The sequence below is a fragment of the Galleria mellonella genome, unplaced genomic scaffold (assembly GCF_026898425.1).
Source record: "Galleria mellonella isolate WM207_F2 unplaced genomic scaffold, CSIRO_AGI_GalMel_v1 utg38, whole genome shotgun sequence".
Classification (NCBI taxonomy): domain Eukaryota; kingdom Metazoa; phylum Arthropoda; class Insecta; order Lepidoptera; family Pyralidae; genus Galleria; species Galleria mellonella.
This window is the reverse complement of record NW_026442090.1, coordinates 2,172,766-2,197,068: the sequence shown is the minus strand read 5'-3', so window position 1 is coordinate 2,197,068 and position 24,303 is coordinate 2,172,766. Positions and strand designations below refer to the sequence as shown.

General features: G+C 37.7%; 1 protein-coding gene across 1 annotated transcript in view; it reads left to right on the top strand.

Annotated features, from left to right (window-relative positions):
- LOC113522247 (5-hydroxytryptamine receptor 2B) overlaps positions 1-22,551 on the top strand; it is a 134,461-nt gene extending 111,910 nt beyond the window's left edge. The window contains exons 6-10 of the mRNA XM_052897842.1: positions 790-915; positions 1,791-1,997; positions 5,543-5,712; positions 9,875-10,001; positions 20,673-22,551. Of these exons, the coding sequence (XP_052753802.1) occupies positions 790-915; positions 1,791-1,997; positions 5,543-5,712; positions 9,875-10,001; positions 20,673-20,865 (823 nt within the window). The 3' untranslated portion in view covers positions 20,866-22,551. The remainder of the gene's footprint in view (positions 1-789; positions 916-1,790; positions 1,998-5,542; positions 5,713-9,874; positions 10,002-20,672) is intronic.
- Positions 22,552-24,303: the final 1,752 nt, after the last annotated feature.

Genomic DNA, 24,303 nt, shown 5'->3' with positions numbered 1-24,303 from the left:
TATTTTTTTTTGTTATATTTCTTTAAATCTTATCAGAAATTTTAGAAACTCTTATCTTTTAATTAATTTTTTTAGCGCACGAATTTTTAAAGTCTTTTAGTGTTCCCTGCTCACTCAACTCACTTTCACATTTATTATATAAAAATTATGTCTCAGAATTATGGCTAACATAGATTACAGGAAGACATGTAAACCATACTTTATTAAACAACATTTTAACTTTACCATCAATGTACATACTGGGAACGTGCCATTTTGTTAAATGTAATATGCATCTATTTCCACAATATACATTGCCCTCAAACATGGCGACCGCAGTGTAGATTAGCAAGACCATTCTCGAAACTACAATTATTCCATTCAGGCCCTTGCGCAATGTCAATTAAAATTTACTATAAAATTCCACTAAACTTAAAAAAATGTAAAAGATTTTAAAAAGTTTAAAATAGCTTTGAAAAATATTTTAATTATCAAAAAGTTATTATACACTGCAAGAATTTTTCAATGGGAAAATATAATTTTATTTGTACGTATTTGTTTTGTTTTAATTTAATAATGTTTTTTTTTTTGTTCATTGACTATGCATGTATAATATAAAAATGAAGTTGTATATTTTATATAACATTTATTAATATGATTGCTGTGCCCTTCCAGAGTTCAAGTCGATACTGTACCTCTTAAGATCTTTGATCTGCTTAAGATCTATATTGTTACAACATGAAAATGCCATAAATGATTGAATTAAATTATATTGGTAAGAACATTGTTAAAATACAGTTTCCTTGACAGACAATGCGGGGGCTTTGACAACACACCGGTGCAGGGAGCTCGTCGGTCAGGCACCAGGAGTTCACCGGACTTGTCGCCAAACAACTCAGTATCAAGACAGCTGACGTGGCGGGTAACCAGTACCAGGTTAGCATAACACTGAGGCGTTATTCCGAGATGTATTTGTACCTTATACCTGAGTATGAGGCAACGAATGAAATGTTTGTGGTGCTGGTCATGTCTGTAGGCGACGGTTACATATTTTATCAAGCTAGAATGCGAAAGTGAATCCGTGGCCCCGAAACTACAGCGAAGTGACGAAGCATTGTTAGGGTTTAACGGGCAGGAATCCGGCAGCGCTTGCTCGCCTGCTGCTTCGTCTCCGAAAGAACGAGTCTCTATAATGAATTTCTGCGTCAAAATTTGGAGGACATGCTTCTCCCTTTGAATCAAATCACAACCATGCAAGTACACTTAGTGGCAGAAATATGAGTTGGCCATAATATATTAACTCCAGAGATACAACAGAATGTGCTTTTTATTTTAATACTATTGTACATATTACAACTTCTAATTTCAAGCTAAGTAGAGTTTGTTTGGTACTAGATAATTATTAGCAGTATTTAAATACTTCTTTTGTAAATACATACATATAAACATGTAAAACACCCAGGCCGATACAAATACACATGCTAATTAAATACAAAAATGTTTGTTATGTGGGGGATCGAACTCGTGACCATGTGCAGTTAAGGCAGTGTGTTAAACCGTTACACCACCAAGGACATCAAAAGTATAATGTAATTATGTTATGTATCACACCTCTGTACGAATGTAATAAAGCGAAAGTATTTGTTTGAATACGCTAACCTCTGGAACTACTAGTTGTATTTGGTAAATTATTTTTGATAGCTTCTTTATTTAGGAAAGTTATAGACTATTCAATGTCACGATATGACCACGGGAGAAGAGGCGAGATACGATTAGTAATATATATATTTATTATATATTTAATTATACAGGACTCCACGCAACAAAGTCAGTATGAGCGTGTCACATCCTCAACTGAGTTATATGAACGGCTGTGGAGGCGGCGGAGGTTCTGGGGGTTCCAGAAGAGGGCGCGATGTCGCCACTCAAACTCCCCTGAGTATAGCAGCGGAAACCAGGAGGGCGAGGCTGAGACCGCTCAAGCTTACTTTGGCGGCTCCGAACGCCTTAACTTTGAGGTACGATTAGAAAAATAATTAAAAATAACATTTTAATTCATATTTATTTATATATATTAATTATCATCAATATTATGCGTATTGAGCAAATACACGCAAGAGCACAGAGCATATTCCTTTTTAAAAAGCCAGCAGAACCCCTGCAAATCCTCCAATTGTTCCAGGTGCTCATGGGCGGTGGTAGTCACTTACCCTCAGGTGAGCCGCATTTCCGTTTGCCCCCTGTGTTTGGTAGAATACAAAATCTCTGATCCCTGGCATACAACATTGTTGTATTACCTACATACAACATTATCTACTTAGGTGTTCCTTACCACTTTACGACTGTCTCGTAAATATCGTAAATACAGAATACTGCTTCTATCCAGGAAATTGTGCAACGTAGTAAATCATCGTATCAAATTAAGGTAATATATAAATCTAGGTATATATCTATTAATATTATAAACATGAAATTATAAAGATTTTTGGCAACTGATGAGGAAGAAAGGTTCCTGAGTGGTGACTTCGTACAGGCAAACATATTGCAGGATGACCTTCCACTAGGTGGAACGACGACCTAAGTTGTGTCTAGAACTGACTCTCTGTGTGAGTGTGAGTGGATGCAGTTGGTTCAGAACAATGCATGGGGGGTATCATGGGCGAAACAATATACTCTGTTATGTCCATGGTACTGCTCATGTCTATAGGCGACGGTTACCATTTTCCATCAGGTGGGCCGTCAGCTTGTTTGCCATTCTAAGTTGTATAAAAAAAAATGTTCTTTATGTTCTTATCTGTTCTTATTCGTTCTTGTTCTTCGTATCTCTATGTTTCTGTTCTTATCTACGGAGGAGGTCTTTTTATAACACAGAGACAGCTGATAATGACTACCGTCACTCATGAGTACCTGCTTATGTTCAGCAGTGGACAATTAACGTCTGAAGTAATGATGATGTAGATTGAGCAAATCAAGTACTAACAAAAGGGGCACTTTTTATCTTAGTTTATGCAACCAAAGTTACGGGATGTAAATAGTAAGTAACATAAAAAAAAACGCATAGCCGAAGCTATTATAGTAGTCATATAGCGTGGCGGTTATCAAAACTTGAAATTTTGCATAGAGCTTCTTTATAATCATGAGCACTAACGTGGTCGAAGCTGTGAGAAACAGTAAAGTTTCAGTGCTCTTGCTAATTGTAATAAAAGGATTATGTAGGTAATTTGCTTAAATTACACAGTGTAAGAAATGAGTGAATATACGTATCTGTTGGACGACTGGTAGGTTGGTTTTTTAGACTGTATGAATACGATAAAAATGCTAATACTCTACTGTTTTTTTTTTTTTTTTTATATAATTGAAAATTAAAAAAGGAATTTAGAAAGATCAAAGCTTAGATTAAACGTATAAGAGCAAAGATAAAACGATACAAATATTAAAATTACAACTTGCTTACGTAATTTCAAAATCATATCCAGCTATCTGTGGAAATTATCATGAAATTACAATTTAATTCATAATAAAAAAAAAAATTGTATTCTTATGTAAATGTAATGATAATGGGATATATTTAAAACAAATTATATTTCGTCCAACGAAAACTGAAATGAAGGTTTCTCTCCACAAAGGTCCCAATAGGTAATTTAATACTATACAAATTATATGTTGTACTTTTCAAGATGTTAATGGAGACAGACTAAATAATTATTGTTTGTATTATTATTATTATTTCAGCCCTTAATTGTCCACTGCTAAACATAAGCCTTACCCAGCTTTCCAGTAGTTGCCACGCTTGGCAGACGGGTTGGCAACCGTAAACCAGATGTTGTTATAAATGACCATTGTGTAGATTTCATTAAAGGACATAAATACAAATTACATCAAATTATTTCTTTTGAAATAAGTTTTTGTTCGTGTCGTGCGTGCAACTGATTTAATTTCTTTTATTTTACTACAGACAGATATTATAACCAAAATTTAGGAATGACAATAACAGACTTCATATTTCTAGTATCTATATATATAGTGTATATATATATATTGATAACTATATTGCAAACATAACGCTTATCGCACCTTTAAGCGCAATAATTATATTAAAAGCGATTTCATCCGAATTTTGTGTGAAGCGATTTCATTTAGCAGAATTTATTGTAAGCTTTATATCAAATAATTTGGTAGTACGATTTTCTCATTCATTAGTATTGAAAATTAATTCATGATATTATAATATACCTATCTCCAATGTTTTATGCCTCGACTATTTAACTTAATAACTTTTTAAAATCAGTAATGATATTATATATTTATATTGAAATTATCTACTGGAATATACATATGTATTATTAAATTTACGAGTAAAATGTTTAAGTAACTTTTTTTTATTAAAGAGTTTCCTCTTATCGAAGTAACTAATTCATGCATTCTTTTCCTTTTCTTCCAGCCAGCTCTGTGTTGGCCCATATCTTTTTTTGTATTTTTCTTACGTTTTGTAAAATAATTACCAAGAGTTGCCAAAAAAATTTATCCATAATTAGCATTAACATTAATTATATAAAATAATTACCCTATTTATTAATTAATTTAACTATGATTCAGTAACAATATCTCTATATCACAATCAAATCCCGAAATAAATCACGTGTGGGGATATATCATCATCCCCATACCAGTCGTTAACTGTCCACTGCTGAACATAGGTCTCTCACACATCGCCATGTTTGGTTGGTAGATTGGCAACTGTAGTTTGGCAAGGTTTTAAGTGGGACCTAGAGACACCCACGCGAAAGGAAAGGGTGGACTATTCTATGCCGGGGTCGCACGGCGAAGTAACATATATACATATATATTTACAAATTTTCACACTTACAGCATTAGTAATATTGATAATTTTAACATTCAGACGGCTCTTGAACCATCGAAACTTTAAAACATTCGATGTTATCTTTGTCTGTAATTAATTATATTTAAGCTAGACTAAATTACTTCAAGTCGATTTGAATCACTTCTTAAAATTAATTAAATTCTTATTCTGTTGAATGTTACTTGATTTAAAAGATAATCAGCCAGTACCTTCTTGTGTGGTGCTGGCAGATTTCGAAGAAGAATTTTCAATGAAATAAAAACGAAATGTTCTTTTTTCGAATTTAATTGGTAGCCTGGAAGCTCCGAGAACTCGACGACTCTTTTGAAGCGTAGTGCAAAGACGAAACTTATTAAATCGAAAAATATAATGTGAAGAAAAATAACGATACATCATGGACTCGTCCAAATAAAAAATAACAATTCATTGTGCACAAAACCGATATTTTTTATTAGGGAACAAAAGTTTCTTTTTATAGAACTTAAAATGGTAAACAAGCTGACGGCCCACGCAATGAAAAATGGTAACACATATTCCTGAGGATCCGGAACATTGAGGACTAAGGCTTTATGTGTCTGTACTACGTAATTTTACTACCACATTTCGTTCTTCGAAACGAAACACACCGAAACTGTTTCAAGGAAGAAACACGAATAGGGATGACCAAGCAAACGATTATTAAATTATTGTTTTTTTTTGCAGATTCCTAGCCAATAGAAAGAAAGGAAGGTCGCTGTCAGCCAATGCGGTGGCTAATGAACAGAAGGCTACCAAAGTCCTTGGACTGGTCTTCTTTACATTCGTATTGTGTTGGGCGCCATTTTTCCTGCTAAACATGTTATTTGCGTCGTGTCCTGCGTGTATAGTACCAGGTGAATCCTATTCTACTTTACTACTATTAATATAAACGCGAGTTTGTGAGGATGTATAGATAGATGTTTATTATTCTTTAACTTAAAAGCTACTAAATTAAATTAAATTTGGTATCCGGATAAATTATATCCTAACTTAACATATAGGATATTTTACACAGAATATTAGCTAAGCTAGTCATTACAAATTTGATACTCGTAGTTTGCAAAATTATTTGCATGTTTGTTGCTCACTAACATTCAAATAGCTGAATCGATTAAACGATATTTCGTATACAGATGGTTCATATCCCATATTAATAAATAGGACAATATTGTAACAATTTTACTGAACTTAGTGTTATTTTGCGAAAGTCCATACCATTAGGCAGTTGATTAGAAATATTTTGTTTAATTCCGCTACCATTGTTATCCGTGCGACTGGGGGCGAGAACGGTATAGTTACTAATGGGGTGAAATAGCCCCATTACTAACAATATACCCTGCCAGGTCGACCTCCACGTGGTTACCTTTGGAAACCATCGTGGTGAATTCTATATAGTTAAATGCGTCAGGATGGGCTAATTGACCTGCTTTCAATCTCATCAGTCATCTATCAATAGTGCCCTGCCAGTGTATACCGATAGCGCGGGCGGGGTTACCATACCATTATCATCCATTGATAAAAAAAACCCGTGCGACTGCCCACACTCGAAGATTGATTACTATATTTACATCTGGTAATAATAACATCGGCAACGCACAAGCAACTCCTTTCGTGTTGCAGGTGATTATGGGCGACGGTAGCCACTGTCCATCAGGTGGACCATCTGTTCGTTTGACTCCTTAACAATAAAAAAAAAGTAGTGAATCTTCAAGTGTTGGCAGTCACACACATACTAATAGTAGCGGAATTAAACAAAATAATGTTAAATAACTAACTATACTAATTAAACAAAATTTTTAAATAAATATTTGAAAATGCCATGAATTAAATAAATGACGAAAGTAGTTAGGTATTTATTACAACAATTTGTGTGAGAGTAGTGTTTTTCTAATAATTTCAATAGTATTTACAGGTTATGTAACTTTGTCGTATAATTATTACGAAATCAAAATGAATAGTTTTAAATCAAATTAAAATGTTGGCGAAATATTCCTACTATAACTAAATAGAAGCAATATATTAAAGTAAACTAGCGACCTGCCCTGGTTTCTCATGATTTTTTGGAAAATAATATACGGCGCATGTTTTCGCCCAGATTTGCATGGCTGATAACGAAGAATTTTTAAAATCGGTTGTGTTTTTTTTTTAGTTTATCAATTACAAACAAAATCAAGTTTTTCTCTTTATAGTATTAGTTTAGATAATAATAAATCCCGTAAACATCTCATAAATCCAATAGGAACTTAATATATCTCTTCTCACTACATTATACGATAATGCTTAAAAAATATATATCGAATCCATAAAAATAGCTGTTAAGGAAGAACGCTGGAGTCCTCACTGGAAGATTTTTTATTAATACTAAAGTAATAGATATCTTCGGATATAAAGATGAATATCAGCCGTCCAATACTTACTTTTATAAGGGTCTCATTTTATGATTTATTCTGTGTCAGTTTCCAAGTATTTAACATTATAGCTTTTATGGCATATCATCATTAGATGATAGGATATTTTACGCGAATTTACACTATACTATATTTTTACCAGTTTCTCCAATAATATTTTATTTGACTACACAGAAATTGCGAATAAAATTTGTCTTATTTATTTATTTATTAATTCATAGGAAAACCAGGGCTACACTAGAGCAAAAAATACAGTTTAGGATCATAAAATAAGCCACTAATAGGTTTCACAAGTAGCAACAATATATATACAAGGCGCTGTATACAAAGAAACAAAAATAGGAGTTAACAAAAAAACTAAAGTTAAATAAAAGCTTAAAAAAAAAAATTACAAACAAGAACGAAAACAAAAAAAAATGATGAATTATTAAGTACATACCTCTATGTGTTGTACTCTTCTATATGTGTTTCTGCCTAGAAATTGCTGTTTGGATTGTATTTCGGATTTAAGTCTTAAATATGGTGGTTGTTGTTATAATAATCTAATATACGAATAAAAAAAAGATAAGATTTTTATTTTATTTTTGAAGAAAAATCAAAAGCAAAAAAAAAACAACAATTATAAAAAAAAAATATTAAAGACAAAGGCATTTAATGTAATCATTTAATGTAGTTGTGACAGATGTTAATATATTGACAAATAATATAAATGATAAATAGTGACACGTGTAAGCTTATAAAGGTAGCAGATGTTATATCAAAGTTGTGAAATTATAAGATAGGGAGACATAACATCTTATTCATCAGGAATTAGAGTTGCCATGAGTATAACGGTATATTCTGTAACGTTCATGACACTGTTCATGTCTATATGTGATTTTTAATACTTCCCATCAGGTGGGCGTTACCTTATTTACAATTTAAATAACAGTGTTATATTAAAATAATATAATTATACTATATTTATTTTGTAGTATTTTGCAAAAAAATTCATTTAACAAATAATAATAAAAAAGTAAAATAATATCACATTAAAAATAACACACATTAAAATGGAGCTAAAATTTTATTTATACTGCTTTATAACATCGGTTCTTAAATTTTAGAAGTTGTTGGATCAAAGGTTATCTCAAAAAATACCAGGTTAAGGAAACTTGCTTTTAATCGCATAGGAACACTATTAATTTAGAAGCAATGTAGATACATTTCGGAAATTCTTAAAAGCTTTTAAATTGTGATTTAACTAAACGTATTGACAAATGACACTGATAACGGAATAATGCTGGATTTTGCATGGAATACGATTTAGGGATCGCTGCACTACAATGTCAAGGTCACAAATGCGCTAGCGTATTGACCTGGCGGCGCCAGGTGTCGCTTGTTACGTAATTTTAGTAACAATGCAGTCAGGGAAGCATTTGAAGAGAGTTCCTTAGATTATATAGATAGAGCATCGAGCCAACTTTTTGTCAGCCAATTGTCAAATTAGCTGACTCGTTTTTTTTATCAGTATTCTATATATAATTGCGCATAAAATGTATCTTGACATATTATTTAATAAATAAAACGAGTCTTTACGTATTAAAAAGATGAAGAATTTATAAGACAAAATAAATAAAGAAGTTATAAAAGAATCACTTATAACTATTTATCATGCAAAATTGTATGAAAAAGTTGGCTTTATGAAGCCTTTTTTCTCGAAGCATTTCTGTGGAGACACTTGTATCTATATAATCTATGGAGAGTTCATACAGCGCCAACTAGCATCGGCTCTAATCAGAGTATGTTATGAGTATTAGATAATTGAAAGGTATATTAAAAAATATATTTATTGTAAATACATATAGATAACACCAATATATATATATATATATATATATATATATATATATATATATATATATATGAGTATAAAATGCTTGTATTGCGCAGTGAAATCCCTTTTTAATATTGATTAATACCTGACAAATTCCAAATATTGTATTTTTATTTTATTTTACCTGCTACTTTAAACGCGTCTATTTAAAAAAAAAAATAATAAAATATACTACCTCTAGATATGCGAAACAGTATACTCTGTTATGTCCATGGCACTGCTCATGTCTATAGGCGACGGTTACCACTTTCCATCAGGTGGGCCGTCAGCTTGTTTGCCATTCTAAGTTGCATAAAAAAAAAAAAGATAGCGTATCAAGATAAAATATACACCACATTTTAAGCTAGATCTTAAGGAATGTAACTGTGAAAACTGCATTCAATTTAATGCAGTAGATTTTGTGTGATACCGGAACAAACATGCAGATAGACAACCAGATAATTTTTTTAAAAAATATTGTTTGGATATCTATTGGATTTGTGAAAACCCTTAATATATATATTAATTTTTATTAAATATCTCCCAAGTACAGATATCGTTTAGTTGCAATTTTATTATATTAGTAAGATGCTGTCTCTATTTCTCTATTTGTTAATATAGTAGGCAGTTAAATGACGGAAAAAACAAACATTCAAACACAAATTCTGTCTCGAACAATCCGAGAGGGGCAGTGCACGAAAATATTTGTTGTCTGAAGCGGTTAAAAGATTAATCGTTTATTTTTGTACACAGAACACGTGGTCGATATTTGTCTTTGGCTGGGCTACGTGTCTTCCACAATAAATCCCATCATTTACACAGTCTTCAACAGGACGTTCAGAGGAGCATTCCTGAGACTATTGAAATGTCATTGTAACAGGTATGGCTAAAAATTAATTACTTTTTTATTTGGATCCTCGCATATTATTTTCGATCCAAGTTTTTTGGGGCAAATGTTCAGTTTTATTGACAGAGTATTGCCTTAAAAGAATGCTAAATATTTTATTTTTTGTTCTGAGAGATAGATCTCTCAGATATATATACGATACTCATAGATCTCTCGCGCTAGAGCGCAAAGACAGTAAATTTATTATGATAATTAAAATCTATGTTAGTAACGTTCCTTCACACTATTCTCCGAAATCGCTCGACTGATTTTAATTAAATCTCGTAAATATGCTTTGTTCGCTCCATTTTTTAATGGATGATAAAGACATGGTAACCCTACCTTCGCTATCGGTATACGCTGGCGGGCACCAGTGATGACGATAACTGAGAATTGAAGCAGGTTAGTTGGAGCATAGTAACGAATTCAACAATAATTTACTAGAGGGAGACTTTGTACAAAAGTCGATTGCTTGGGTACCTCTGTCCCATTCGTGTTTCAACCGTGAAGGAGCCGTGTTTGCATGGCTGTGTTTCGGTTTGAAGGGTAGGATATAGCGTGATTTTACTGGGTACAGAGGAATAACACTTGAGTCCTCAGGAATGGCAACGTATGGGGGTATCATGGACGAAACAGTATACTCTGTTATATCCGTGGTACTGCTCATGTCTGTAGGCGACAGTTACCACTTTCCATCAGGTGGACCGTCAACTTGTTTGCCATTCTAAGTTGTATAAAAAACATGGTTTCTAGGAGTAACACTGTGCTCTGTTTGTTTATTCATTAATTGCTTATAGCGGACAGAATAACATTAATGGGGTTAAATTGTTATATTATAATAATGTAATTCAATTAATTAAACATTCCCGATAATTAATTCAGCGATTTAATTACGACTGCCAACAAATATCTTTCTAAATATTCTTTAAAGGTATTCAAATAAGATTTTAATTGCATGGCTTAATATTGGAAATGCAAATAAGTGTTGTCTGAATGGAATAAGGCAGAATTTATTGCGCCTATATTATTTATTACATTTACCAACTAAGTGAGCTTGACAGTTTCCAATTCGGATTCTTAGGAATCAAAATATATGAAACATAATAAAATTTAATTGCTGGACACTTTCTAAATATTGTATAGCTCATTCTGCGAAACTCGACAAGTTTACAACTCTAGTATATCAAAGTCCGGATGCTGGCTCATAATACCGTTTAGCAGAGTCAAATGCTTTTGCTAGCTTTATTCTTCTTAACTATTATATCTTATTCGCTTACAATTAAGTGGGTCGTATGCTGATTTACCGCTTTAGTGGTATAAAAAAAATTTAGACTATAAAATAAATTTAGATTATGAAAGTTGTATTAAAAGGGCATGCCGAGTGTAACGTTCATAACAACGGTAATAGACGATATAATATCCCTGATTATCTATATTTGTGGTTACAGACAGGATATTTTTTTATTCTTAATCTGTAACTTTTTTATGCATTTTGAAATAGTAAATTATTTAACGGCTTACCTTATGGAAAGTAGTAACCGTCGTCAATAAACAGGAACAGCAACTATGCACATTGTGACGACTTTGGTTTCTTCATGTATTGGCTTTCTTGAGGACTAAGGTGTTATTTCTCCGTATATATTAAATTATCGATTAAATAACTTATTATTTGCGCAGACGAATGCTCACCTAGCGTTATATAACTATTTATTAGTGTTTGCGCTTGAAGCTGAGAAGTTCTTGACGAAATAAAATGCTTGTCCGTGCCTCAAGTTTTATATTATAATAAATAAAAAAATACAAAGGTGCCTGTAGTCCTATCCGTTATCAAAATTTGAAATATTTGACCTTCCGACGGTTGAACGATCTATGTCTATGGTTCTAATATTGCAAGTGCGAAAAATTTTACTCCTATAGAGTCTGATCTTGAACAATTAGCTAAAAAAATTCACATTTCAATTGTCATTAAACTGTATATTATCAAAAACTTTACACAAACTTTATCTTGCCCACATTCAATTAGATCTTGTCGAATTACCGGTCGGATATGGGTATTTCTTTAAAGAGGAGATTATAGCCTTTCTCTTAAGAATAAGATATAGCTGGTAAATATCACAGTAGCCAGTGATTATAACTTTAAAAATAATAACACTGAGAGCTCACAAAAATGTTGATGAATAACTCATAAATAAAATGTATGAAATCTTTTGTTTTGATCTAAATAAGTGCTTCCTATATAGGTGCAAAAATAATTTTCCATACATTTCCTGTAAGACTTGGATTATATCCAAAGCGATTGTAAAGTCTGGTTCCCTATAACCTTGAGGCTTCCGTTTGTAATGTTCCGCCGGCACTTCCTCCTCTTGATTTGTAGTTTTGTTATTTGTATTTTACAGTTAGACTGAAAACAATATAAACTGGGTATGTACCCTAGCATGCAACTGCATAAAAATGCTTCTGTTATGACATTGGATGGTTATAGCATAAAAAAGTAAATACTTCCTTTAAATATAACCAGGTTCTCAATTCGTCCGTTTTTTCTTGCTAACATATTATGCTTTTTGCAATCGATAGGTTTTTTTAAATAGATGACAATGGAGTGGTAATTCCGTCTGTGCTAACGATATACGCTGGCGCGGCAACAATGAGAGGTGATAGGTGAGAATGATAAGGCAGGTCAGTTAGCCCATCGTGATGACTACACCTGAAGTTTAACACGATGGTCTTCAGAGTGGATCGCGTGGAAATCGACCTGATAGGGTATCTTGCTAGCAATGGGAATAGTATTCCGGATTACTAACAAACCCTTCCTCCCAATCGGTAGGGTTTACCCCATTTTAATTTTGTTACGATTAAAGCTGCTGTTTTACTTGGCAGAGCAAAAAACTTTTTGTTGCAAATTTAATTTATAAGATAAACACACAAAATCTGGAAGTGATTGTTTTAACGATTATACCGCCTTTTGTACTCCATAAGTGTAATTTATAATTATCTTTGTATTATTCGTTAAGTGATGCAATAAAAAGTAAATAAATAAATAAATAAACGATTCCTCGTTTTAAATTCAAATATTTCTAATGTATGCATGCGTGCGTGCGTGCTTGCATGTGTGCGTGCGTGCGTATAAGTGTTTATATGACTGGTACGTCTGTTTCTCGCAGTAAAATGTGCTTGTTTACACATATTCAACATTATCATCGTCATATTTGCCGTTTACTGTCCACTGCTGAACATAGGTTTCTCCCAAAAGAGAGGTTTTCCCAGAAGTTGCCATAGTTGGTAGTCTGATTTGTAACCGCAGTTAGGCTTTGGTGATGCTTTAAGAGGGACGCTGCTGCCCATCCCTCGACTTAATTTCCCTTACACGTATTAAACATTTTAAAATTTACAACCGGGAACTATGTGCCTATTTTGTTTGTATACAAAGAGATTTTGTTCCACAAAGAAAAACGGCGGTCCTAATATGGCGGCGGATTAATATGTCGAAATACGGAATTAAATCGTGTAGATTGTAAAAAAAACTTCTAAAATAGAAATGGCCAAGATATTGCGTTACGTACCTACTTATATATTTAAAAAAAGAAACATGCGAATTTAGAAGTCCTTCTCTTTGGAACTCGTTTGATATAAATTAATCATCATAACTCACGTACTACACGAAATAATAAGTAAATTGAGTCCAATTGTAAAAGTATTCCAATTTGACACTTGTATATAAATGATCAAAAGAAAATTGGTTAATGTAAAAAAAAAAGTACTAAAACAATTTCTTGCATTCATTTTGTTCGCATCGAAATTGGATCTTGTTATTTTTATTTTACAATATCAAAGTATTATATTTCCTTTTCGATTTATTTAATATGGCAGCGTTCCAAGAAATTATTATACTTTTTTTACTATTGAAAATGACGCTCGCATTGCTGTTTCATAGATGTACGATTTCATTCATTAAAAAAATGTATATTTTTTTTTATTAATGAAAATGAATGTTTGTATGTATATATTATTTATTAATTATATTATTTGTAAGTAAAAATGCCGTCTGTTGACTTGATGTATTTTGTATATATATTTTTGTTTTCATTTCAATTGTTTAGAAATTTTCTTTTTTATAAAAAACTACATTTGTCAGTATATGTAAAAAAGGTTCATTTTGAACAATGAGGATGGTCGTTAAAGCTGTATTAGTTTATGGTAGCGGAGTGCGGTGAGGAATGTTTAGTTTTAATGGACGATAATGGATGTAACCCTGCCTACGCTATCGGTATATGCTGGCGGGGCACCAGTGAAGTAAGGTCAATTAGCCTATTGTGATGAGTTCAACAATAAACCAATCACGATGATTTTCAGCAGGAATCGCAAGGAAGGCAACCTTATGGGGTTTTAATGTTAGTAATGGGGTTGCTAATCTCCATTATTAATAATTCCTTCTCCCGGTGAGAGATGGGTTAGTTGGCCAATCTTTACGAGTTTTAGGAGACAGCATATTTTTAGATACTTGTTTATAAAATGTGCTGGTTCTTGTATGTATATATTATTTATTAATTGTAAAAAAAATTGCCGTTTGTTGACTTGCTGTATTATATATATATATATATTTGTTCTATTTCAATTGTTTATCAATTTTCTTTTTTATAAAAAACTATAATTGTCAGTTATATGTAAAAAGGTTAATTTTGAACAATACTCATACAGTTTAGAATGCTATAGATTATATTAGGTAACATGTTTTTTGAGCAATTTGAAATGGCAAACAAGCAGACGGCCTCAAGTGAATGGTAAGTGATAATCACCTATAAATATGACCATAACAATTACAAAATATACTGTAATACTGCGGTACCCTCATGCATTGCTGTTTCTGAGAATTTACCATATATATTACGATTTTAATATAATTTCATCATGTGCCACTCTTTTATATTGTTTTTTTTTTAATAGATGATTAATGGAGTGGTAATCTCGCCTGAGCTAACGGTATACGCTAGCGGGGCACCAGTGAGGAATGATAGGTGAGAATGAAAGATGATGAATTCACCTGGAATTCAGTACAATGGTTTCCAGGGGTGACTACGTGAAGGTTGACCTGACAGGGTTTATTGCTAGCAATATGACTAGCAGTCCGCATTACTAACAATCCCTTCACCCCCAGCACTGCTTTTTTTTTTTTTTTTTTTCTGAATGTGTTTGCTGTTGGCCGTGTGTGGCCTTTACAGCTTCACCGGACGCGAATGCAGGGGCGAGTGCTGATGGCACTCCAAGCCCGCGAGAGGGGAGCGACAGAGGTGTCGACTCTTTCTTATGGACTGCGGTGTGTGTGTGCGCCTAAGGGCGCCAGAGTGGCTCGGCCTCGGCTTAGGCCACCGCACTTCGACCCCCGTCGAGGGACGGCGAAGGGTCGGTACGTCTGGGTGGGTGAGATTGCGACGCGGTTGTTATGCGCTCGGGCGCAAACCTGATCGCGCGCGGACCGTGTGTCGCGAGGGTTCTTCGCCCCCGCCGGCGGGGGCGGTGTGTGCGATGTGTGGGTGTGTTTGTAGGGGCTCTTGTCGAGGGTTCCGCGGTAGGTAGGGAGGGAGACGCGTTTGCCGTCGTAGTTGGATCATCGGGGTCCAAGAGTGCGTGCCTCGGGCGACGACGTTTTGGAGCGACGTTCTCTATGGGGGGTTTGTATTTGACCGCTCTTACTATGAGCGGATTTGAATGGGACTCGGCTGAGGCAAAGTAGCGTCGAGACGCTTGCTTCATAAATTGCCTTATAGTGGGTATTTTGAGGTCGCGGTGTAGATCCACGTTGCGCACGTACCACGGGGCGCCCGTGGCCCGTCGCAGAAATTTATTTTGCACCACCTGAAGGGGGTGAAGTAATGAAGGAAGGGCGTGGGCGAAGACGACACTAGCGTACGTCATCACCGGTCTTATACATGCTTTATAGAGCGTCAGCTTTGCGTTAAGCGACAATTGGCTGCGCTTGTTAATAAAGGGATGGAGGCGTCCCAGTATAAAATTGGCCAGGCCTCGGACGCGCTTAAGATGAGATGCGAAACTCAACTTGGAATCTAGTGTCACGCCTAGGTATTTGGCTTCGTTCGTCCAGGGGACGGGCGTGCCAAACAGCTGAATAGAGGCGGGAAGGGATGGTTTTCTTTTGGCCGTGAAAAGCACGGCGGCGCTTTTATCTGGGTTGACTTCGATGCGCCATTTTCTGAACCAGTAGGCCAGCTCGTCCACCGCCCGTTGAAGCCTGTTGGCTGCACAGGCGGCCGACGTGCTGTCCACATATAGGGCTGTATCATCAGCAAAGAGGGCGATTTGCACTCGGGGCTGACGCGGGATGTCGTTGGTGTACAACGAGAAGTGGGTGGGGAGAGGACAGCGCCTTGAGGGACGCCGGCTCTAATCGGTCGTGCGCTGGAACGCACTCCATTGACGCGATAGCGATATGACCTATTGGACAAGAAGGCTCGTATGATGTGCACGAGCCTGTCTGGCACTCCCATCTTGTGCAGTTTGAAAATCAAGCCGCTGTGCCAGACTTTGTCAAAGGCCTTCGCTACGTCGAGAAACAGGGCACATGTGACCCCGTTGGATTTCAGGTGTCGGGCGTTGAGGACGTGTTCTACTACACGATGTACTTGATGAACAGCTGAGTGCTTGGCTCTAAAGCCGAACTGCTCATCGATCAGGATGCCTTTGGACTGTAGCCAGTCTTTCAGGCGTGCGAGTATTAGCTTCTCATACAGCTTCCCCAGCGAGCTGAGGAGACTGATGGGGCGAAAACTGGTGGGAAGGGACTTATCTTTCCCAGGTTTGGGAAAGCCTACGACATCGGCTTCTTTCCAAGCATCTGGAAAGATGGCATTGGTAATTGCCGCATTGAAGATCGCTACTAGAAGTAGCAGAATGGTTTCTGGCAGACTCTTAAGGAGTCTGTTAGAGATACCGTCGGCACCGGGTGCCTTTCGGTTGGGGGTTCCTTTGATGAGTGTTCGCACCTCATCCAGTGTAACGGGGGGGAGTGACTCTACTGGAGGGATCGACAGGATTCGCTCCACCTCGGATTCTACCTTCTCTAGATGATCATCGGGCACCGGAAGGGTACTCGGCATGCATTGGGCCTCTAGGCTGTCTGCTAGGCATTCAGCCTTTTCTTCATCAAATAAGGCCGGACTGTTGTTTGTTCGGACTAAGGGCGGAAGGTCGGAGTAACACTGGTCTGTTTTGAGGGTTTTGGCTACTCGCCAGTACGCGGTATGGCAGGGGGTGAGTTCTTTGGTGAACTTATCCCATCTGTCTCGCCGAAGTTCCGCTATGCGACTCTTTACTTCGCGCTGTAAATCTCGCAGGCGGGTTCGGTTCTCTTCTGAGGGATAGCGGTCATACGCTCGTGTGGCTGCATTCTTAGTGCGCAGCAGAGCCCTTACATCATCAGGCAGGTTCCATCTACGGTCGCCCGTATCCGGAACCTCCCTGGAGCAGTCCTTGACTGCCGACTGCAGGTGCTCTGTTAGCGCGTCAATGGCTGTAGTCGTCTCCTCGATAGATTCGACTACGTCCGGGATGCGGTCCAGTACCGGAGAGTTAGTCGACTCGAGGACTTTCTCGAGCCGGCTCCAGTCCGTGACCGTTTTAAATTGAGGCGCCCCGTCTGCAGGTGGGCCTAGCGAGAATGTGACGGGGCGGTGGTCGGAGATGAGTTCGGCATGGACCTCCATAGAACTCAGCCTTAAGGCTACGTTCTTTAGTAGGGCCATGTCGAGGATGGAGGGCTGATGAGCAGTGTTTGCCGGATAGTGCGTGAAGTGCACTGGGGGAAGGATGTCGAAACCCATGGAGAGCGAAAGACGTTCCAGGGTGAGACCGTTTGGGTTCGGATAAGCACAGCTCCAAAGGCTGTGCTTGCAATTTAGATCTCCGGCAATAATTACCGAATCCCCCAGGTCCATGAGAGCTTGGAGGTCGGCCCGGAGTAGCTTTTTGGAGGGAGGGAGATATGCCGATGCTATATAGATCGGTCGGTGGTCTGTCATCGCGAGGAGGCATATCGAGGCTTCCATGTTTACGAGCGGAGGCGTGTCGATCGGAATGCACTGAAGGGACCTTCGGTAATAAATTAACGTACCGCCGCCGCGACTGATGCGGTCATTGCGTACGATATTGTAGTTTGCGATTCTTGGACCGCGTGTTGAAGGCTTGAGGAAGGTCTCCTGTAGTAGGAGAACGTCCACCTGATGGACGGTGAGAAACTCACGGACTTCGTCTCTTTGCCCTTGTAGTCCGTTAGCGTTGAAAAACGCTAACTTAACGGACCGAGGTTTGCATCTTTTCGCCCTTAGATCCATAATTAATTGTTAAAATTGAGGATGGCGACTAGTACGCCGATGTGCTCGCAGACGGCTGCGAGTCTTTCTTGTGGGTCGTTGACTGACCTTAATTTGGAGGCCAGGGCCGTAATCTCGCCAGCGTCGATGGAGCTGGCGAGTTTCGCTACCAGTGCGAAGTCGGCTGCGAAGCTTGAGCCTATGTTCGTTCCAGTTTGCGGGGCGGGGCGCGGAGGAGCGGGCGATGCCACAATCTTGGCAAGCGTGGGAGCGGTTGCAGATGGCATGGTGGGTGAGGGGGTCGCCTTGACGACCGGAGGTCGCACCCAAGCATTTTTTGGCGGGGGAGGTGGTGCAGCTGAGGGCTGCGGGATAGTAGGGGGCGCGGGGCGTGCTGCGCGGGGTGCCTGAGCCTTTGTGGCTTTTGCGGAGGCCTTGTTTTGGCCGGGACGGGGAGCGCGGGGACATCCGCGGTAGTTAGCTGTGTGGCCCTGTGTGCCACAGAGTACACAGCTAGGTGGGGTCGGGGTGCCACTCACGCGAGTGCATTGCTTGGTGCCGTGGTCTCCCAGGCACTTGACGCAACGTTCGCGCGCGTAGCAGTTTCGGGCGGAGTGCCCATAATTTTGGCAGCGGTGGCACTGCCCGGGGTAGGTCCGCTTATTTGGCGGTTCTACTGATAGGCCTGAGATCAGGCAGACACTTCGGATGTTGAAGATAGATTTCCCCTCTGGGGAGAGATCTAGTACCACTAGTACCATGTCTAGTGGCGTTTTGGCCCTGCTGCGGTACATCCTGTGTACCTCGTGGACGGGGTAGTTTTGTGAGCGGATATCTGCGAGGATGTCCTGGCAGTCCAGCTCCTTAGGGACGCCGCGTATTACTACGCGCAGTCGTTTCTCCTCCTCGAGGGCATAAGTGTGGTAACCCACACTGTTTGTCCTGAGGAAGGAAGTTAACTGGCGATGATCCGTCGATGTGGGAACCACTACTCTGATTCCTAGTGAGGTTACCCTTGCATGGGTAAAGGATATGCGCTTTTCCTTCAGCGCAGCTGACACCCTGTTCCAGGCTGTCTTGTCCTGGATGATTATAGGAGGAGGAGGCCTCACTTTCCCCGCGTGATCGCGGTCGGTTTTATCGGCGTTAGCCGGAACGGGTGCGCCATCGTTGGCACGTTGGGTTTTAGGCGGGGGAAGATCGCGCGCCCGCTTCGCGCGTTTGGTGCGCTTGGCACCCACAATTTGAAATTCCTCTTCCGAGGAGGAGGCAGTGTCGGAGGAGTCGCCTGTTTCGGCGACGACGTTGGGAGCGTCTAGCTCCATTTCCGTTTCAGAGGAGGGGCGGTTGGGAGCAACCTCCTGTGGGGACATCGGCTCCGGGGTACTCACTAGGTGGTCCCCGGGGGAAGGTGGGTTTGAGGACAGCTCGTCGTTGGCCTCCTGAAGGGAGGCCGCCGGCGAGGCAGGGGCGTCGTCATGTATCACATGTGCGCCCCTGCGCTCATCGAAAAATGCCTTTAAGAGGCCAGGACATTTGGCCTTTAAAAAGGCCACGAATTGTGGAATGTCATCCTGGGACAGCGACATGTTGTCCCAGGAAACACTCCTCTTATAAATTAGCAATGCACCCGACTCTTAAGTCGGGTGCCAATACCTAAAAATAATTTAAATTTATAATACGGACAATGCGCTACTATAAAAGTGGACACAAAAAATAAGCCGCTACAAGCCGCGTATATAAGGGCCTGTTGGGACCTGTCCAGGTATGAGTCGCCCTTTATACAAGGATTAGTCACCGGCCGGGCGACGGTTACCCGGCCGCTTTGTGTACAGTTAACCGCCCCGCCGAGTACGGCGGGGGGCTGTGTGCCTATTGTTAATGTAACAATGGAATGTAGTCACCGGAGTGACTTGTGTACCTGTTGCCGATACTTGGCCGGGGTGTCGAAGGCGGCGCGGGTCGCCGGGGAGGAGAGTGCTGGTCTCTGGCACCGGCTCCGGAGCTGGTGCGCTGCGCTTATGGCGCAGTACACCCCCAGCACTGCTGCTTAGCCGCATAAATAAGAGTGGGACAGAGGTACTTATGTATATAGTACGACTCATACGAATCCTAAAGTGAAATGAGTTAATGAGCCGGCAGAGTGAAAGTCAGCGCTGTATAGGTGCATCTTGCTGGAGGTGTGCATATATAGCAACAGCCGAGGTGGCTCTTATTACCAGCAAAATATACTGATATTTTTTCCTTTATTGTTGTTGTTGTGTAATTATTATTTTTTTATTGTTGTTAGTATTAAAAGATCTATCATCTGTCTATTTATATGTAAATATTCTGTTTTGTTCAGGCGCGGCCGTTGTACACGCTACCACTCCGTTGGATCCACTCGCGGCGCGTCGCAATTATGCGCGAGGTCTGCTCTACCCCTTGCAATATCACTGCGACCGTCCGCTATGCAAGCAGCGTCTCCTGCAGGTCAGGAGACGACCGAAACTGTGCTCATTGAGACTCCATTAAGTGATTATAACGTGAGATATTAAAATGTACAAATCAGTATTTTATTATGTTAAATTGTATTGTGAATTTGAGATTTATAGTAATAAGGGGAAATAATCTAGTACAGTCAACGCCAAAAATCAAAAGACAAGATGTAAACGCGAATGTGACCGTAAGGCTAGTGCTGCATAGGTTATTAGACCGATCTTCCTTCGCGTTTTTTCGGTGACGGAATGTCCTGACATTAAATTGCATACAAATCCTATTAAAAGTAACAATTGATACGTAATTTGATATATTGTGCTGAAGATCGATTATTATGTCGACGTAAAACCGTAGAACGTGCACGATCGGCGTTTGTTCGGTCGTAAGTGCATGGATCTTCAGTAGACGTATGTTCGGCAACGCCATATTGGATAGTTTCTTATGTAGCGCGAACCGAATTTTATCATACAATGCATCATGTTCGCCGGACGGTTGCATTGACAGCTCACGTCGAAAGTTTTTGTAGCTATTGACTTCGGCGATGTTTTGTCGTTGAACATACGCGACTGACATTACCCCTAATTTAGCACTGGCCTAAATCACATTAGACGTTCTATGGTAGATCATTTTTATTTATTTCCATAATACGTTTTACAAATTAATATTACGTTTACTATTCGTATTAAATTTTTGTAAATTTATTTTGCAATTTTCCAAAGTACTTCATAGAAATACATATAGATGCACAAACATATTTTTGTGGTCTGAGTAATATTAAAATACGGGTAGGTACAGAATTGTGTGTTTGTATTAAGTTGTCAATGTATCAAATATGACTGATATCAGGACGATAAATGTTGTATAACTCATAAAATATAAATTTTTAAATATAATTTCGCTCAAATATTACACTGTATAGCGTGTTTGTATTTATTTTATTTATAATTAAATATATGTGTTGAGACAAGAGTTAAGTGAATAGTAGGTAGGTACAAATTTTGAGAACCATAATAAAGTGGGTAAATAAGTATCTATATTTTTATTTATAAAGTTATTATTATGAATTTTTAGTCATCAAATAAATGAAGTATTAGTGGGTAGCTGTATTACTTTACATTAAGTGCAATTTGGCGTGAATTTACTGGGTACAGAGGAATAACACCTGAGTCCTCAGGAATGGCAACGCATGGGGGGTATCATGGGCGGAACAGTATACTCTGTTATGTCCATGGTACTGCTCATGTCTAGAGGCGACGGTAACCACTTTCCATCAGGTGGGCCGTCAGCTTGTTTGTCATTCTAAGTTGCATAAAAAAAAAAAAAAATCGTTTGTGAATGTTTATTCTAGTAGAATATATAAAAATAATATTGTACAATTTTAATTTAGGTTCGAGTTATAACTATGTTAAACATTTTATATAACGATATAATTAAATTATTTTTTATTATTTATATATTCATTATGGTCGTAAAAAATTGTACCTATTTTAATCTAAGTCAAAAATTTTTAAATGTAAATTGTATTGTGCGATTTATATTTATTATTATAATAATAATTTTAAAGATTATATTTAAGTGTATTACATAACTAGAACATTAGTATCTTAGTGACTTCTAAGAGAATGTAAATATGTTTAAGGCCAATATAGAATTTTGACAACTCAATAAGCGATGTTCAATTATAATATTTATTTTTGTGTACATGTATAAAATATATGTAGAAAATTATTTATTAAATATTATTTTCAAACATATTGTGGTGGTATTTTTATTTTATTTATAATCTTATTTATTAGTGACATAATGATGATGATGATGATGATATCTGCTGATACTGTCCACTGCTGAACATAAATCTCCCCCTTGGCGGGGGGGGGGGAACAAAAGTTGACACGGTTTAACATGTGGGTTGTTAACCGCAGTAAGGTATTAGTGAGGTTATAAGAGGGATGCTGCTGTCCATCCCTCGACCATTAAGTTTTCTACTTAGTCGCTTCTTACGACACCCACGAGAAAGGAAGGAATTGCCCATTCTATGCTGGGACCACACGAACGTATGTAACATGCTTACAAAAAACTCTATATGCTATTTCTCGAAGATGACTGTCCAAAGATATGGAGGCTTAACACTTTAGTTCTCAGAAATGGCAAAGCAGGAGAGATCCCATGTGCGTCACAATGTATTCTGTAATTTCCATACCGCTGTTCATGTTTATAGGCGACAATTGTAACCTTAGATTATAAAATATATAGTTTGGCAATTGAAAGAGAGAAAATATAATAATAACATATCCATTAGAGCGAGACAAACAAGTATGACTGTCCACTTAAATAATGTCTGATCGTGGGCACACGCACGTTTTGGTGGCTTGGTAAATTAAATAGAAATTACAGAATTCACATTTTGATTTATTTTTTGTAACTGCACTAACAAGTATTCTGATTGAACAATATCAAATTATAACAATATTACATATGTCATTATAATTTACTAAACAACTGAAATATAATCAAGTAATCAAGCATTAAACGGAAGAGAACGAATCAATGACAATCGTAGTTTCATTTCTTTACTAGATAAGATAGATTATAAGGAACTAAGATCCTGCTTATTAGGAATAAATTATGATTAAATGAATTGAATATAAAAATAAGATTTAGACACGTTGAAGCATATAATATTGTGTAAACAAGGACATTCCACTACAATTGAATTTACTGGGTACAGAGGAATAACACCTGAGTCTTCAGGAATGGCAACGCATGGGGGAATCATGGGCGAAACAGTATACTCTGTTCTGTCCATGGTATTGCTCATGTCTATAGGCGACGGTTACCACTTTCGATCAGGTGGGCCGTCAGCTTGTTTGCCATTCTAAGTTGCATAAAAAAAAAACTATATCTAATTATTTGTACGTTTTGAATTAGTTTTAAGTGTTATGTACTTGGATACGATATAACTTTTTTTAACTGCCTTTAATGAATAATAAATTACATTTAGTTAGATCTATTAGCCACTGAACTAGGCAGAGTCTGTATCTCAGTGGATAGTTAAAAAACTTTCATTGACTTAAATATTTATAAAAGACGTTACAATATCGAATATAGACACACTGAAATTTGCAATGTTCAAGATATTTTTGTAAATTAGAAAAAGAACTACAAAATTTTAGTACATATTTTTCACAACATGACGACATGTTGTTTTGTGGTAAGATTCACTACTAAGCCGACGAAAGCATAGTCCATACAGGATATTCCAGCTTAGTCAGCGGGTCATTCCAACATCCAAGTTAAAGCGAGATGCTCTTGTTGGCAAAATTAATAATATACTGCACAGGGTTTCTTCTTGGGGCGACAGTAATCTTGTCACATTTAACGCCAACAAGACTTTCTCCTTCCGCTTCATTGTGTGGTACTTTTTGAAAAATACGAGAATAGTTTAATTCACTGAGAGTATATCTGCGTCCCGATCTTACAGGATCTACAGGAATTAG